This window comes from Pelodiscus sinensis, chromosome 1 (genome assembly GCF_052426305.1).
Source record: "Pelodiscus sinensis isolate ZL-2025 chromosome 1, ASM5242630v1, whole genome shotgun sequence".
NCBI lineage: Eukaryota > Metazoa > Chordata > Testudines > Trionychidae > Pelodiscus > Pelodiscus sinensis.
Genome location: NC_143052.1, coordinates 195,901,847 through 195,918,041, shown reverse-complemented (window position 1 = coordinate 195,918,041; position 16,195 = coordinate 195,901,847). Strand labels below are relative to the sequence as shown.

At 45.0% G+C, this 16,195-nt stretch overlaps 1 protein-coding gene across 1 annotated transcript in view; it reads left to right on the top strand.

The window, feature by feature from the left end:
- The window catches only part of LOC102444730 (cystathionine beta-synthase-like), a 61,360-nt gene that overhangs the window by 36,553 nt on the left and 8,612 nt on the right, over nt 1-16,195 (top strand). Inside the window, exons 5-12 of the mRNA XM_089774227.1 lie at nt 193-272; nt 3,693-3,824; nt 5,630-5,699; nt 8,868-8,959; nt 9,664-9,789; nt 11,492-11,576; nt 13,840-13,945; nt 14,661-14,732. Of these exons, the coding sequence (XP_089630353.1) occupies nt 193-272; nt 3,693-3,824; nt 5,630-5,699; nt 8,868-8,959; nt 9,664-9,789; nt 11,492-11,576; nt 13,840-13,945; nt 14,661-14,732 (763 nt within the window). The remainder of the gene's footprint in view (nt 1-192; nt 273-3,692; nt 3,825-5,629; nt 5,700-8,867; nt 8,960-9,663; nt 9,790-11,491; nt 11,577-13,839; nt 13,946-14,660; nt 14,733-16,195) is intronic.

Here is a 16,195-nt window from a genome sequence, read left to right as displayed (position 1 = left end):
CAGAACATGCTCCTACCCTAGGATTGTCCGCATGCAAAAAGTCTAAGACGCGATCTAGGTTATAAGTGCAAATCCATGAGCTACAGTTACCAACGAGACAGATTAACAGAAGAAGCACAGGAGGATATGAATGTCAGTTGACCTTGCCAAGTGCTGTCATTGACTAATTCCCTTTCCTCCCCCACTGCCTAGGCATCGGGCTGGCCCTGGTTGCTGCAGTGAAAGGCTACCACTGCATCATTGTGATGCCAGAGAAAATGAGCATTGAAAAGGTCAGAACCCTTTATAGTGTTACACTAAAATCCTAGCAAGAAGGAAAGTTCTCTCTTTTGAGAATTAGCAAACCCTTTCCTATATGGGGAACACTCCTTCTAATGACAAGCAATGATGTATTTTTGTTGTTATTAAAAAGAGTTCTCTTGATGATGAAGCAAGCAGCGATAATGTGACTGATTAGCTGGCATCTGCTATGCAGCTGGTGCAATGTATTAGCCATAGGTGTTACGTTCCTGTGCAGAGAGGATGCAGTTTTGTGTGTTTGAGAGCGTGTGATGATGGTTAGAGCAAAGGAAAGGTATGCAGGGCTCCTTGGTTCTATTTCCAGTTCTGTGGCTAACTTCTTGCATGACTTCTGACCAATCACTTAACCTTCCTCTGCCTCCATTTCCTTCTATGTGAACTGAAGATATTTCATTACCTCATAGGAGTGTTAACCGGATTTCTCAAGATGGTAGAAACCCCATCAAGATGACCAAAATGTCACATGATCTTGTGATATTTCCTCCATTTGGGGCAAAAATTTCACAACAACAGTTCTCAAAACTTTGGCATCATTGAATTCAGACCTAAATCTTAGCCCTGATTTGGCTCAAACCTTGACTCTAACCTAAATGTAATCTGGATCAAACACAGGGGAACCATTTCAGATTGGGGGGGAAGGGGCGACTTGTGCATGCCATGATGGGGGGCCGGGGGAGCATGAGGAGGCACACTGAAGACAGCGGTTTCAGCAGTGTTGCTGAGCATGCTCCGTACAGGCCAAGCACCAATGGGGGAGGGGGGGAAATTCCCTCCATCCTCCACCTGCCCTAGTTACTAAGGCACTGGAAAAAACTGCTTTTTTGGCAGACAACTTAGCAGTTAGCAGGAGCACTGTATCTACTTCCTATATAAAAGAAAGAAAATTAAATAAATATTAGACCCACTCAGCGCTAACACTAACATATTCTGACATCTTGTGGCAAGTTACTTAAGGGACACAAGTTAGTCTTCAAAAGTTAATGTATATTTTTACTTTGTTACTAACTGTGAGGAGAGAGACAGACCCTGTAAGGACTCCTGGGCACTCTCTTAGCTCTGGAAGGGAAGTGGGAACTAATGGGTTACAGCAAGGAGCAGATACGTTTCAGTTCTATATAAGAACATCAGAATGGCCATCCTGGGTCAGACTAAAGGTTCTTCTAGCCCAGGATCCTGTCTTCCAACAGTGGCCAATGCCAGGTGCATTTGGAGGAATAAACAGAAGAGGTAATTATCATGATCCATCCCATTGCCCATTCCCAGCTTCAGGCTTCCTGCCCATTCTGGGTAGTATCCATTGATGGACCTGTTCTCCTTGAACAGATTTTATTCTAATTGAAGCCCTGTTATAGTTTGGGCTTTTCCACCATCTCCTAGCAAAAAATTCCATAAGTTAACTGTGAAAAAATATATATATTTTTTTGTTTTACATCTGCTGCCTATAAATTTAATTGGGTCATTTTCTTGTATGTTAAAGCTTCAGAGGGGTAGCTGAGTTAGTCTGTAAGAGGAAAAACTTAAACAACAACAAATGATCGGGTAGCACTTTAAAAGACTAACAAAACATGTACATGGTATCATGCACTTTCGTGGGCACAACCCACTTCTTTAGATGACCGGTCTTCACACTCGGGTCATCTGAAGAAGTGGGTTGTGCCCACAAAAACTCATGATACCATCTACATGTTCTGTTAGTCTTTGAAGTGCTACAAGACTATTTGTTGTTTAAGTTTTTCTTGTGTTATGTTAGTGAAGGAATGAATAACATTTCTTTATTCTATTTTTCCACACCATTCATGATTTTCTAGACTTCTAACATATCCTTTAATCATTTTTTCCAAGATGAAAAGTTCCAGTATTGTTACTCTTTCCTCATATGGGAGCTGCTCCTTACCCTTAATCGTTTCTGTTGCCCTTTCTGTATCTTTTCCAAATTCAATATATCTTTTTTTAGATGGAGTGACCAGATCTTGATACATTATTCAAGATGTAAGCATACCATGACTTTATATAGAGACAATATATTTTCTGTCTTATTATCTATTCCTTTTCTAATGATTCCCAATATTCTGTTAGCTTTTTAGTTTTTAGACTGACACTGCACATTGAGCAGATGTTTTCAAGGAACTATCCAGAAGATCTCTTTCTTGAGTGGTAACAGCTGTTTTAGACCCCGTTTTTGTATTTATAGTCAGGATTATATCTCTCCCTCCCCCCGCATTACTTTGCACTTAATCAGCACTGAATTCCATCTGCCTTTGTGTTGCCCAGTCATCCAGTTTTGTGAGATCCCTTTTGTAACTCTTTGCATTCAGCTTTGGAGTAGTCACTGTTTACCCCTTTTTAAAGAACATTTATGAGAAGTTTAACAGCAGTGATCTAAATGCAGATCCCTGCAGCACAACACTTCCCCCACCTATCTTTTAAGTGGAGTACCCGGCAATGTTTTAATGATGATCTAACAGATCCTTCAATTACTGGAATGTCCAGCCTTTTGTTGTTCTTAATCACCCTGCCTCCCTCTTTTTATATCAAACTCCCTACCCCAAAGACAAAGCTGCAAACAGCCAGAACTGTTGCATTTAAGAACTGCCTCTGGAGTAGTCAGGGCATGGGCTTCAAACCATGGGTTCCCAACCTGGGGTATGCATACCCCAGGGGGTACGAGAAGCTTGTCAATGGGGTATGGAGAATATTTGGTAAATAACTAAATTATCCTAATTGAAATACTCCAAAAGTAATAATGTTAGTGAAAAAAGTTGTGGATTCTAGAGTCTAGAATTTATTTCCTTTCATATTGAATAGGGGGTACGGGAAGGTTTACTAAAAGCCAAGGAGTTACGGGGACCAAAAAAGGTTGAGAACCCCTGCTTTAAACAGACCTTAAGCATGAAATCAAGGGATTCAAACTCGGGGGAGGAGGGAGCTACTGTCCCTTAGCCCCCCTAAATGGCATCCCTGATCAAACACCACCTCCTCAGTCCAGCTGTAATAACCCATACAACAAATTATCAGAAACTCTACTACCTAACTCCCCTGTTCTCACCACTAGACAACAATGTCCCTCTGTCAATAAACACTCATTCTTGGGTACTCTGTTCCTGTGCTTAAGGCCTGTTTGCTCTACCTATACTCTGGTTGCCAAGTCCATGGTGTATGTGTGAGTATTTTCAGGAGATATTTCTGACCAATTTAAAGGCTATGCACCAGAATGATGTAAAAAAAATAGCGATACTGAAAATTAGACATTGTATCTTTAAAACACTCAAAATGTTAAATGTCTCATGAATGCAAAGCCCAGTCTTGGCTTTTAACTCTAACATGACTCTAAGGGTTCAGATTACCAGCAGTGCAGAAAGTAATCTTTATTGTGTCTGCTTTATGATTTACAGGTTGATACACTGAGAGCTCTTGGCACTGAGATTGTAAGGACTCCATGCACCAAGTTTGATTCTCCTGAATCTAATGTTTCTGTTGCTCGCAGGCTGAGATATGAAATCCCGAACTCCCACATTCTGGACCAGGTAAATTCAATCACTTTTGGGATTCTCCCTAAATCTGGATTGTGCAGGGCTGCCCAGGTCAACACCTCTCTCTCATTCTGCTACACAGCTGTCAGCTGCTCAGTACTGATGCGGCACTTCTGGCTGCTGCATTTCTTCTCCCCAACACAGATGCTCGATTTTTATGGCACGTGTGACTTGACTTCTCTTCCTCGAAGCACTGAGCTGCAAAAACAAAATAAGAGGCATATTCAGAGATTGTGGAATCTGTGGCAAAGTTTTGGGGGTTTGAGCACATTTTTGACCCTGTTCTCTCTGGAGAATCTTCTACCATCACTTTAAAGTACATTTTTATGCTTGAGAGAGTTTCCATCCTGACTTGCAGTGTGGGAAAATATATGTTGTGTAGTACAGGCTCACAGTTAAGGTCGAAGAAACTGCTTGCAATAGTCAGAGTGGGAAGTGGTAACTGGAATGAGCCCCTTTTTGCCCCAACTATTGATGCATACATTCATGGATCACTTGCTCAGGGAACATACATTCCTGCCACAGGGCTCACCCCAGGGAGGGAGAGATTAGTTTAAATTTCTCGCCTAGATAATCATTGACCTTCTCAACAAATTCTGCAAATGAGGGTCCTAGAGGCAGCACAGGACTAAGCCTGGGGCTGGGAGTCAGACACTTCTCAGTTCTGCTCCTGGCTTCCTCGTGACTCACTGGGCAAAAAAAGCCTTAAGAAAAGCACCAAACATTGCCAGCATTGCACCACTGTTACTAGACACACCCATGCCAGCCTTGCACGAGCTATAGGGCTCAGAGTTCTGGGAGTGCCTTCATTCCCCTAACACCTTAGCCCTGCTGCCTGGGAGGCAGCTATGAGTATGAGTGCTTTTCTTCTAGATCAGTGGTTCCCAAACTTTTTGGCATCATGCCCCCTTTCTGATTTTTGAAAAACCCTCACACACACACACACACACACCAAACAAATAGCAAACTTGTTGAGCAAAAAAAAAAAAAGGAACTGACTGAGCTGAGGCAGCAAAACTTGATGGCGGGAGGGAAGGGTCTGGGTCACCTCACTCCCCCCTTGGAATTTCTGCACGCCCCCCCCATTTTGGGAACCTATGCTCTAGATGAACAAGACATGGGATGGCCAGGCCAGCAGCCTACTCTGTCCCAGCAGGAATAGGTCTCAGTAGGGCACAGAGGCTTTACCCCCATAGACACCCAACAGTAGCAAGGGATCAGCACGGTGGGGAGGCACAAACAACACCTATTCTACAGTGTCACAGCAATCCTATGAGCATCATTTCCCCCTAGTGCCTAATCATGCCTGTTCCCAGTCTCTGCCAGCGTGATGCCTCCAGAATTCCCTTGTTCAGACGCTACACCCCCTCACCCCATTACCTCATGCAGGTCACCCTCAGGCATCTCTTTATCGGGCTCTGTCTGTTCTGTTTTCAGTCATAAAAAGATGCGCCATCCAACAGCATTGCTAACACCTAGCTTTCTACCAATCTGTGTCTTGGGTGGGGAGGTTGGGTTGGATTTAGGGACATAGCTGGAGACAACATTCATGTCCTTCTGTGTAGCCCCTCCCCAGAGAACACACCACACATTGCAGTACCTCACTAAGGCCCAAGATGCAAAGTTACTAGCTACCACGCTCCTTTCCCTGGGCCTGCTTGAATTGTGGTGCAATGTTGTGGAGGACCAGGAAAGGGCATTTATGCCTTGTGTAAAAAACCTCGGTAGCTGTTCTTAATTCAGTAGCTGAACCCAGCCTGTTAACTTTAACATTTGCTGTTCTCTGTTGAAATAAACAGTACCGGAATCCCAGCAACCCTATGGCTCATTACGACACCACTGCTGAGGAGATCCTGGAGCAGTGCGAAGGTACTGTTTGTTCTCTCTCAGCCACTGATTGCACAGACCATAGCTCTCGGAGGGAGGCTTATGCTACTTTATGAGCTTGTTTACACATAGAAAGGCTAAAAAGGGTCTTGATAAGTGCAGACATCTTTCTGAATTAACCTTAGCCATAGCAATTTGGTATGACCCATCTCCTCCCTGAACAATTCCCCACCCTTGGAATTACAATTCCCTTCTAGTGCTCAAAGCCTAGCGAAAGAGATGAGCAACCCCGAGGCGGGGGTGACCATACATCCCATGTGGGCTGCGACGGTCCCTTTTCTCAAGCCCTGTCCTGGACATGCCAACTTTCAATAAGAGCAAATGGCATAAATGCCCGTTTTTGTCAAAAATGAGGATGTAGGGCTGTTGGAGGAAAGTTCAGGTGGAGGTGTGAGCAGACACACCAGCCTTGTGGGAGGAAGCAGGGCTCCGGTGGGGAGTGGGGCAAGCAGGCTCAAGCGAGCTGCAACAATAGTCTCTGCCTTTGGGAAATATTGCCACCCTATCTAGCATGTGCCTCACTACTTGCCAGAGCCCAGCCTGCCCCTTGTGAGGGGAGAGATGTTCAGTCAAGGTGCTCGGGCCAGCCCCTATCTCGGCCAACCCCACAGGAGGGGTGAGAGGGAGTCTCGGGCCAGCCAGGTGTGGTGTCCCGCTTTCCCTTTGGGAATGATGGTCGCCCTACCTGAGGCTCAACACGTTTGGGCTAATTTGGACCCTGGGAGGAAGCAAATTGCAAAGAGGTGGATCCCTACATGGAAATGAGTTCACCAGCAGTCTCCTCTCACTTGTAACCAGTGGGGCTTCAGCTCACTGCCTCTACTGTGCTCAGCTATGACATAGGCATCATGCAAGTGCCCTAAAAAGGGGGAACAGAGATGCCCAAACGGTAGCACTACCCCCATGCACCACAGGCCTGCCCCTGCATCATCCCTTCTCTGCTCATTCCCCTGAAGCCCTGCCCTTGCTTCACCTCTCCCCCAGAGTCCCGCCCTCACACCATCCATTCCCCCCAATGCCCCACCCCTCACACCACCTCTTCACTCAAGGCCTAGCTCTCACACTGCCCTATCCGCCAAACCTCACCAGCCACTCCTCTCATCTCCCTCCCTCCATTGCTCACCCTTAGAGCCAGTAAAAAATGGGAAGGCGCAGTTTTAAAATGAGGAGTCATGGCCAGTGTTCCCTGTAAGCTGAGTGCTTGTGCAGCCACTTGGGAGAGATTCAAATGCTGCCCAGCTGATTAGCAGAGCACCCACAGCTAGGTTTTTGTTTCTACTGGTGGTGCACATTTGCAGTCACCTTGGTGCGCATAACGTTTTATTCCACACATGGATGGAAAAAATATGGACATGGGTGGAAAAGATTAGAGGGAACATTTTTCATGGCCCTTTATGCCCGCGCCCCTTTTACGTACAGGGAATATATACAAATGACATAAGTGCCAGATGACACACAGAAGGTGGCCAGCTCTCTGCAGTCATGGTAGCACCACTGTAATAGGTGAGTTAAGAGGACTAAATGGTTTAAGAGGCTGCTGTAGGGGTATCACCCCATATGAGTAACCAGTGTACTGTAGCTGATCCAGCCAAATCATTAGTAAATTAAATGGATCAAAATTTGGCAGGAGCTGCAGAGACTAATCCATCTTAATCTGGTGGCTGGAATAGCCAATAGCCAAGAGTTTCAGTCCTTGTCTACATGGGCAAAAATGGAACCCATCACCAGTAGTAGAAAGAGTGAAAGACCTAGTGAAAACAGGGCTCAGGTGTTTTAACAGGGTTAATTAACAGTGATGGCCAGAAAGCCTGAACCCTGCCTATGCTATACCGTGCACTATACTAGCACTGGCAGCAGCCAGTAATGAAGTGTGTTTCATGTTTGCTGGTGTAATTACAGCCTAAAACTCTCAGGACCTGGTTCTTCTCTCTCTTCCACCACTCTTACCTCATTGAAATATGACTTCAGTGGAGCTATTCCTGGCTTGTATTGGTGTCATCGGAGCCGAATCCGGCTCTTTCTGTTGGCTGGATGTGAAAGCCAGCTAAACCAGGGGGTGCTCTCTTTAATATGTCTGCAGCATAGCAACACGGCGCTGTCCAAAAAGATGGAGTTGCCAAACGAATGATCTATCAAAGCACAATGGGGTGAAGCTTATTAACGCCTCACAGCTTCTGCCTTCTGGTGTGAAGTGTGTCCATTTGACATGCACAGTGTCTCTGTGCACTAGGGATGTTAAATTTAGTTTAATCAACTAATCGACCAGTTGATGGCTTTTCCATTGATTAGTGGATTAGTCGATAAGTGGGGGAGCTGCAGTGGCAGGCTCTTAATACATTTAAAAGGCTGGAAGGCAGAGGGGGGGGTCCAGTGCAAGCCAAGACAGCTAATTTCCGTCTCGTGCCCTGTCTCCCCGCTGTGCTCCAGCCTTTACACTTAAATGTAAGATGCTGGAGCACAGCGGGGGCACCCGGCGCAAGACCAGAATCAGCTGGCCCAGCTCGTGCCGGGTCCCTTCTGCTGCACTACTGATTTTTAAATGTATTAAGAGCTGGGACAAGTCTCAGAGAGGTAGCCGTGTTAGTCTGAATCTGCAAAAACATTGAGAAATCCTGTGGCACCTTATAGACTAACTGATTTATTGGCGCATAAGCGTTCGTGGGCAAAGACCCACTTCGTCAGATGCATGGAAATTCCAGAGGCAGGTACTTTCCACTACATGTATCTGACGAAGTGGGTCTTTGCCCACGAAAGCTTATGCTCCAAAAAATCTGTTAGTCTATAAGATGCCACAGAACTTCTCATTGTTTTTGTAAGAACTGGGAGTCACAGTTTAAAAGCTGAGGCACAGTGTCTGGGACTGGGCGCAAGCTGGGAATCAGCTGATTTCTGGCTTGCGCCTAGTCCCCGCTACCCGACTGCCTACCCTGTCTCCCACAGAGATGGTGCTGGGGGGAACCGGCTTTTAAGGCAGCTCCCTGCAGCACCTGCTCCCGCTCTCCACCCCTTTTGGTCGACTAGTCGCTTACATCCCTACTGTGCACCAGAACATTTGTAAATTACCTATTGATGTGGCATAACAGAAGAAATCAGTTGTGGGGAACATTTCCATTCTCTAGTCTAAATTCATCTTTCTTCATTTAATCACAGGCAAGGTCGACATGGTGGTGGCTGGAGCTGGCACAGGGGGCACCGTCACTGGCATTGGCAGGAAGCTGAAGGAGAAGTGCCCAGAATGCAAAGTAGGTAGAAAGACTGACCTGTGCATTGAGGGCTAGTAGCTACCGTGTGTGTTTTTTTTCCTGCTCTTTCCTATGACTAGAGAAATGCTCTTGAACTAGCTCAGCTGCAGCTGATTGAGCCTCATTATTAGAGCATCTGCCTAGCTGCTTTTTCAGAACTAGGAAGTATGCCGCTGCAGCTCACTTTTGATAACAACTTTCAGTTACGCTCAACATGAGTTGGATTCACACTAGTGACACAGAGGTGCAAGGCTCCGTGAAGTATTTCCTGTAAGCTGTGTGCTTGTGTAGCCACTCAGAGAGATTCAAATGGTGCGCAGCAGAGCACCCACATCTAGGTTTTTTTGTTTCTACTGGTGGTGCACATTCACACATGCCTCAGTGCATAAAATTATTCTGCACATGGATGGGAAAAATCCGCATATGGACGGGGTAGAGGGAACATTGCAGTCTACAGCCCATTACTAATCCTGAAGACTTTTAGTTCCCTACACTTAAAGAATAAATTGTAAAGCAGATGAGGAGGAAAAATTCCAGGAGAAAGGTACTGTTCATGGCAGTGGACAGAAATTTTCATTCATACTTTGGAAAGAAAAATGTGTTGCAACCAAATATTTGAACACAGGTAACTTTTTTCATTGTTGATGTTTCTGCTTCATGTTTCTAGTTCTTGGTGTGGCTAACAAGGGTTTCTTCCTTCTCAGATTGTTGGTGTAGATCCCGAAGGCTCCATTGTCGCTCTGCCTAGTGAGCTGAACACAGCAAAGGATGCAACCATGGAAGTGGAGGGGATTGGACATGACTTTATCCCAACTGTGCTTGACAGATCAGTAAGTAGCACCAGGACAAGAAATGAGGATTGGGGGAGTAGGACCCAGGCATGAAGTTTGCTCTTGGACCAAACCATCCCCATATTCACATCCAGGGTCCAGTTCTGGCTCGTCTCTAATTGTTGAAAGTTTAGTTTAATTAGTTACGAAGGCAAAAGAAGGTGGGTGGTGGATGAGAACCTGCCAAAGCACTGTCTGACCTAAATGAGCTGGAGGGAGAAGCCAAACTGAAGAAAGAACTAGAAATAGCACTGCAGTGCTGCACTCCGTCATTCTGTCTGTCTTTACAAACTTTCAGGCAGTTCTTCTTGCCTTGTTAATAATAGTCATAGGTCCTAGTGCTTTTCATTATTGTTACTAGCTATTTGAAGCCCAGTAAACCCTAAGTTAGCTAGATTAAAGTTATCGAGGGGAAAAATCTTCACAAGCTGCACTCACTCACCTATGGAAGAGTCAAGAGACCTTGCCTGGAAGAGCTTACAATCTATAACACACAGCAGACAAGCAAAGAGCCAGTTATATTAAACCAATTGCCAAAAGTAAAACAACATCATCTCACTTCCTTCTTCACACAGCAACTCCCTCACCCACCAGTTGGAGTTCTTCACAGCCCTCGCTTAGTCTGAGTGTTCTTCTTCCCCACTTCCTGTCTCCCACAGAAAGCTTGTTCTCAGAGTAACACACAAAATCAGAACCTCTGAACCCCTTTACGTTTTAATGTGGCTGAGTAACCGCGCTTGAATTTGAGCCCATCCTTAGAGCTTTGGCCTGAAATCACCACAAAAGTACTTGGCAAGCCATTAGCACCTCTGATTGTCTCCTGGATTCAGCAAAACCCTGAACCCTCACTTAATTCTGACCCAGACTGGGATCTGAGCACTTCTTCAACCCACTGCTACTCAAAAGACTTTAGACGCTAACTATTTTACTTCTATAAACTTAAAAAACAACAAATGGTCTGGTAGCACTTTATAGACTAACAAAACATGTAGAAGGTATCATGAGCTTTTGTGGGCACCGCCCACTTCTTCAGATGACCGGAGTTTTTTTACTTCTGTAGAGTTTGCAGGAGCATATGAGGTGTTGATGTAGGTAAAATTCATGCAAGTGGAAGCTGAAGCCTATAGGTGCTTTGCCTTATGTAAGCTTGCCAACGGGGGCAGGGGGAGGCAAAGAGGGCAGTTGCTGATGATTCAAAGGGGCCCAGGGCTCTTGGCGGCTGCTACTGTGGTAGTGGCAGTCGGAGCTCTGGGATCTTTAAATCACTGCTGGATTACCACACCATGCATTCTGTGCAGCTCTAAGGGCTGGGGGGAGGGGGGAGGTGCATGGCACTGCAGTGCTGAGGGCTGCTTGGGCCCTGTGCAGAATGCTCCGTGCGGCGCTAGGGGCACCGACATGGCACACACCAGGTAACACTCAGGGCTGGTTGCCCCAGCCTCACCTCTGTGCCTGAAGCTCCTTCCAGGAGCCTGGAACTGGCCCCTCCATACCTTGCTCACGGGCCCACGGAGGCTGTCAGCCCTCCTGACCATATGTATTCATATTATAGCACAGGGGAAGTGATCTGACACCGACAGAAGCTGCAGGTGCTCAGCACCTCTGAAAACCAGGCCTCCTACACACAGTAGAATGCACCAGAAGCAGAGAGCCCCAAATAACATTTCTAGGACCCTAATAATCTTCCTCTCCCTCCTTTCAGGTGGTGGATCTGTGGTGCAAGTCCAATGACACAGAGTCCTTTCTCATGGCTCGCAGGCTGATTAGAGAGGAAGGGTTACTGTGTGGTAAGTTATTGAAAATGTTCTAACCATTCATAAACTTTTTTCATTTTAATTCCCTGCTTCAATCATTTTAGACTAGAAATCTCCTCAGGGTAGGCAGTGCCTGTGATTTTGTGTCTCATACAGTTCTTAGCATGTCCTCAGTGCTAATGAGCTAATGAGAATGGCTTTCAGTGGAGCTGCAATGATTTATAGATACCCTGGATCTGACTCCTGCGAAACACTTGCATAAAGAAGTAGATCTTCTGAGGCTGCTGATTTTGTGTGCAGTGTCACACGAGCTGAGTTGAAAGATTAGTGGGGGTTGGAGCAGAGTAAATCAGAGCACACAAAATCAGCCATAGGAGGTTATACACTTGAACCCCTTTAATCCTGCAACCCTGGGAAACAGGGAGGGCACTATAGGGTCTGGACGTGAGGGGATGGGGATGGGCGGGCTTTTTTGGCATCCTCTCCCAGGGTCACACATGGCTCCGTAACGCCGCCCCCCCCCCCCCTCCCCGCTGCTCCTAGGCACAGCCCCCTGAGGCTATGGGAGTGGCAGGGAAAAGTCGCAGGGGAAGTGTGTCACTGCACTGCCGTCCCCCAGCTGAGGTGTGGAGGGAGTGGCACTGCACAGAGCCACTTCTCCTCCATAATATGGGCATTTCCAGATTAGGGACATCTGGAGTATGGAGGTCCAAGTGTATCTGCTGCCTTTGCGCTATTGCCATATGATACCGGAGATGCAAGGACCGAGGCAGGATGTTTTGAGAGGTTCTGTTAAAGTAAGGTGTACATCACAGCTCCCTGGGGCCTGGAGGAATGCGTGGTAAGAGCACAGCTTGCCAAAATCAACAAATGCTTAGACAAGGCACCAGTGCCACTTGGCTGGCTCCACTCTCACTTCTGCGCCAGATGCACGCAGTTTCAAATCCAATACCAGTGCACGGGCTCATGCTGATATCTAAGGCTGTGTCCAAACTCAGGGGTTTTTTCGAAAAAACCTCACCTGCGTCTAGACTGCAGCCGCGTTCTTTCGAAATTAAATCGAAAGAACGCGGCTTTTCTTTTGATGGCGGTAAACCTCAATTTACGAGGAAGAACGCCTTCTTTCGAAAGTTCCTCTTTCGAAAGAAGGCGTTCTGGAATGTAAATAGGGCTTCTTCGAAAGAGAGCATCCAGACTCACTGGATGCTTTCTTTCTAAAAAGCAAGCCGCTTTTTCGAAAGTTCAACGTGCAGTCTAGACGCTCTCTTTCGAAAGAGGCTTGCAGTCTAGACATAGCCTAAAGGAAATAGTGAGAAACAACAACTGCCACTGAAGTCAGGAGAGCTGCAGGTGCTCTGCACTTCTAAAAAATCAGGCCTCTTTAGGGGCCTAAGTTTGGGTTTAGGTACCTAATTTTAGGCAACCAAGTCTGAAAATATTACTTTGGTAGGTATGTAATACTAGTGTGTACTGAGCAGATTTTAAAAGATATTTTGCTCCTAACTCCTATTGATTCCAGTGGGCGGTAGCACATAAGTGCCTTTTAAAAATCTGGCCTTAAGTGTCTTCTGACACTCAGGGTTATCTCGAGAGATATATTTCCACATTTTCAAAGAACAGCACCTGCAACTCTGAGGAAAATTGCCATACAGATGATAAAATAACAGCCTATGACTAAACTTACCTCCACATGCCTGAGATTTCAGGTAATATACAACCAAATACGTACTTCTGCTACACTTGTTAAAGTGCAGCTAGTTTGCAAAACTAAATTACTGCAACTCACTCGCTTACCAAATGTCACTTGCACTGATGGAAAGCTGGCTAGATTGTCAGGCCCAATGGGTAGTGATCAATGGCTCAATGTCAGGTTAGCTGTCAGTATCGAGCAGGGTGCCCCAAAAGTCAGTTCTGGGATGGGTTTTGTTCAACATCTTTATTGATGAGAGGATGGATTGCACCCTCAGCAAGTTTGCAGATGACACTAAGCTAGGGGGAGAGGTAGATACACTGGAGGGTAGGAATAGGGTCCAGAGTGACCTAGACACATTGGAGAATTGGGCCAAAAGAAATCTGATGAGGTTCAACAAGGACAAGTGCAGAGTCCTGCACTTGGGATGGAAGAATCCCAAGCACTGTTACAAGCTGGGGACCGACTGGCTGAGTAACAGTTCTACAGAAAAGGACCTAGGGATTACTGTGGATGAGAAGCTGGATATGAGTCAACAGGGATGGTATGTTATAGTCTCATATACCGTTAGCTCTTGTGTATGTCTGTTCCTTGTTCATACTTCAGGTGGCAGCTCCGGCAGTGCAATGTCCGTTGCTGTGAAGGCTGCCAAAGATCTGACGGAGGGTCAGCGCTGTGTTGTCATCTTGCCCGACTCCGTCAGGAACTACATGTAAGATTCCTCTTTTGTAGTGCTTCCTACCTGCTGCTTTCTCAGGCAGCATGGCATTCAGCCATATCGATGCCAATGACATTCATGGATCAAATGAATAACATGGCCATACAAAAGCTTTGTTGTCACATGGTCAATTATTCTCTGCGGAAGAGGGAAATATGTTCAATCAGTGGGTAGAGGAGAAAACACTATGGAACCGCTTAATTACTCTGTTTTACCAGGGTACCACCACTGAAAGCAGGTACCTGTAAATCAGTGGCGTTACACCACCATAAAGCAGGAGTGGTGAATAAGACCATAAATAAGAAGTCAATTTATCTTACTCATGGGAACCTTTTCAGTCCTCATGGATATTAAAGTAGTAGTGCAAAACATTACAGTGTAGTGATAACATTATAGTGTAGTGGTAAGAGCAAAGGGCAGGGAGTTAGAGCACTTGGATTTTATTGTACTCATCACTGATTTATGCTCCAAGAAAAATCACCTAGACTGAAATTTTCAGACTTGGGTGCTTCAACTTATGTACCTACAGAACTTGTTTAAATTCACCTGCACCTCTCATTCCCCTCCAAAAGGGTCAACAACAGCTGATTGTACAAACCATGGGAGCCATGATGAAACACTGAGGTCTAATGGATTCTTTAAAAATCCCACCGTTTCTTGTTAGCGGCATTTACAAATTTCTTCCTTGTTCTTTGCTGACAATTTCTAGGTCCAAATTCTTGAATGACAAGTGGATGAGCAAGAATGGATTTCTAAAAAATGTCCAGGAATGCAAACCTTGGTAAGGATCTACTCCCCTCTACATTAACTACACACATTGTTAGGGAAATCTTGACTTCAGTAAGGCTTTTGATATATCTCACAGGACTTTCTCGTAAACGACCTAGGGAAATACAACCTAGATGGCTCAACAATAAGACGGATGCATAACTAGTTGAAAAACATTATTTGAAAGTAGTTATCCGTGGTTCATAGTCAAGCTGGAAGTTCATATCAAGTGGGGTCCTGCAGGGATCAGTTCTGGATCCAGTTCTGTTGGATACATTTATCACTGAGTTAGATAATGGAATAGAGAATACATAAAAGACATTTGCATAGGATACCAAGCTGGGGTTGCAAGTGCTTTGAAGGACTGAAATTCAAAATGATCTTGACAAACTGGGGAAATGGTCTGAAGAAAGTAGGGTGAAGTTCAATAAAGACAAATGCTGCAAAGTACTTTACATAGAAAGGATTTATACATTCAGATTTATACATTCAGAATGGGAAATAACTGCCTAGGAAGGAGTACTGCAGAAAAGGATCTTGGAGTAAGAGTGGATCACAAGCTAAATACGAGTCAACAGTGTGACACTGTTGCAAAACAAACTAACATCATTCTGAGATGGGATGCATTAACGGAGTGTTGTAAGCAAGACACAAGAAGTAATTTTTCCACGTTAGGCCTCAACTGGAGTAATATCTAATTCTGGTTGCCACATTTTAGGAAAGATGGGAAGAAACTGGAGAAAGTCCACTGAAGAGCAACAAAAATTATTAAAAATCTAGAAAACATGACCTATGAAGGAAGATTGAAAGAACTGGGTTTGTTTTAGTTTGGAGAAGAAAAGGCGGAGAGGGAATGTGATAACAGTTTTTGAGTATATATAAAAAGTTGTTACAAGGAAGATGAATACAAATTATTCTCCTTTAATCTCTGAGGCTAGGACAAGAAGCAATGGGTTTAAACTGCAACAAGGGTTATATAGGTTGGACATTATGAAAAACTTCCTGTTGGGATGGTTAAGCACTGGAATAAATTGCCCAGAAAGGCTGTAGAATCTCCATCATTGGAGATTTTTAAGAGCAGGTTAGATAGACAGCTGTCAGGAATGGTCTAGATAATGTTTAGTCCTGACATGAATGCAGAGAACTGCACTAGATGACCTCTCGAGTTCCCTTCCAATCTTACAATTCCAGTTTTATGACTGTACTATTGATATGCATCTGGAAATGATCATCTATTTTTAGGAAAGGGGGGTTAATGCAGTTCAGTCCCCTTGACAAGTTAGTCAACTCTATTCCAACAAGATTACATCTCTTTCAAATGTGGGTTTCCATGGCTATTAGTCTAGCTCATAAAGAAGGAGTTTATTTTCTGCAGAAATGAATTCTTTCACACAGACCAAGCTGTTATATCTGTCCACAGTGAGGAACAATTTGGAATGAATTTCTGGGTCAATGTCAAATATCCTCTCCAGCAAG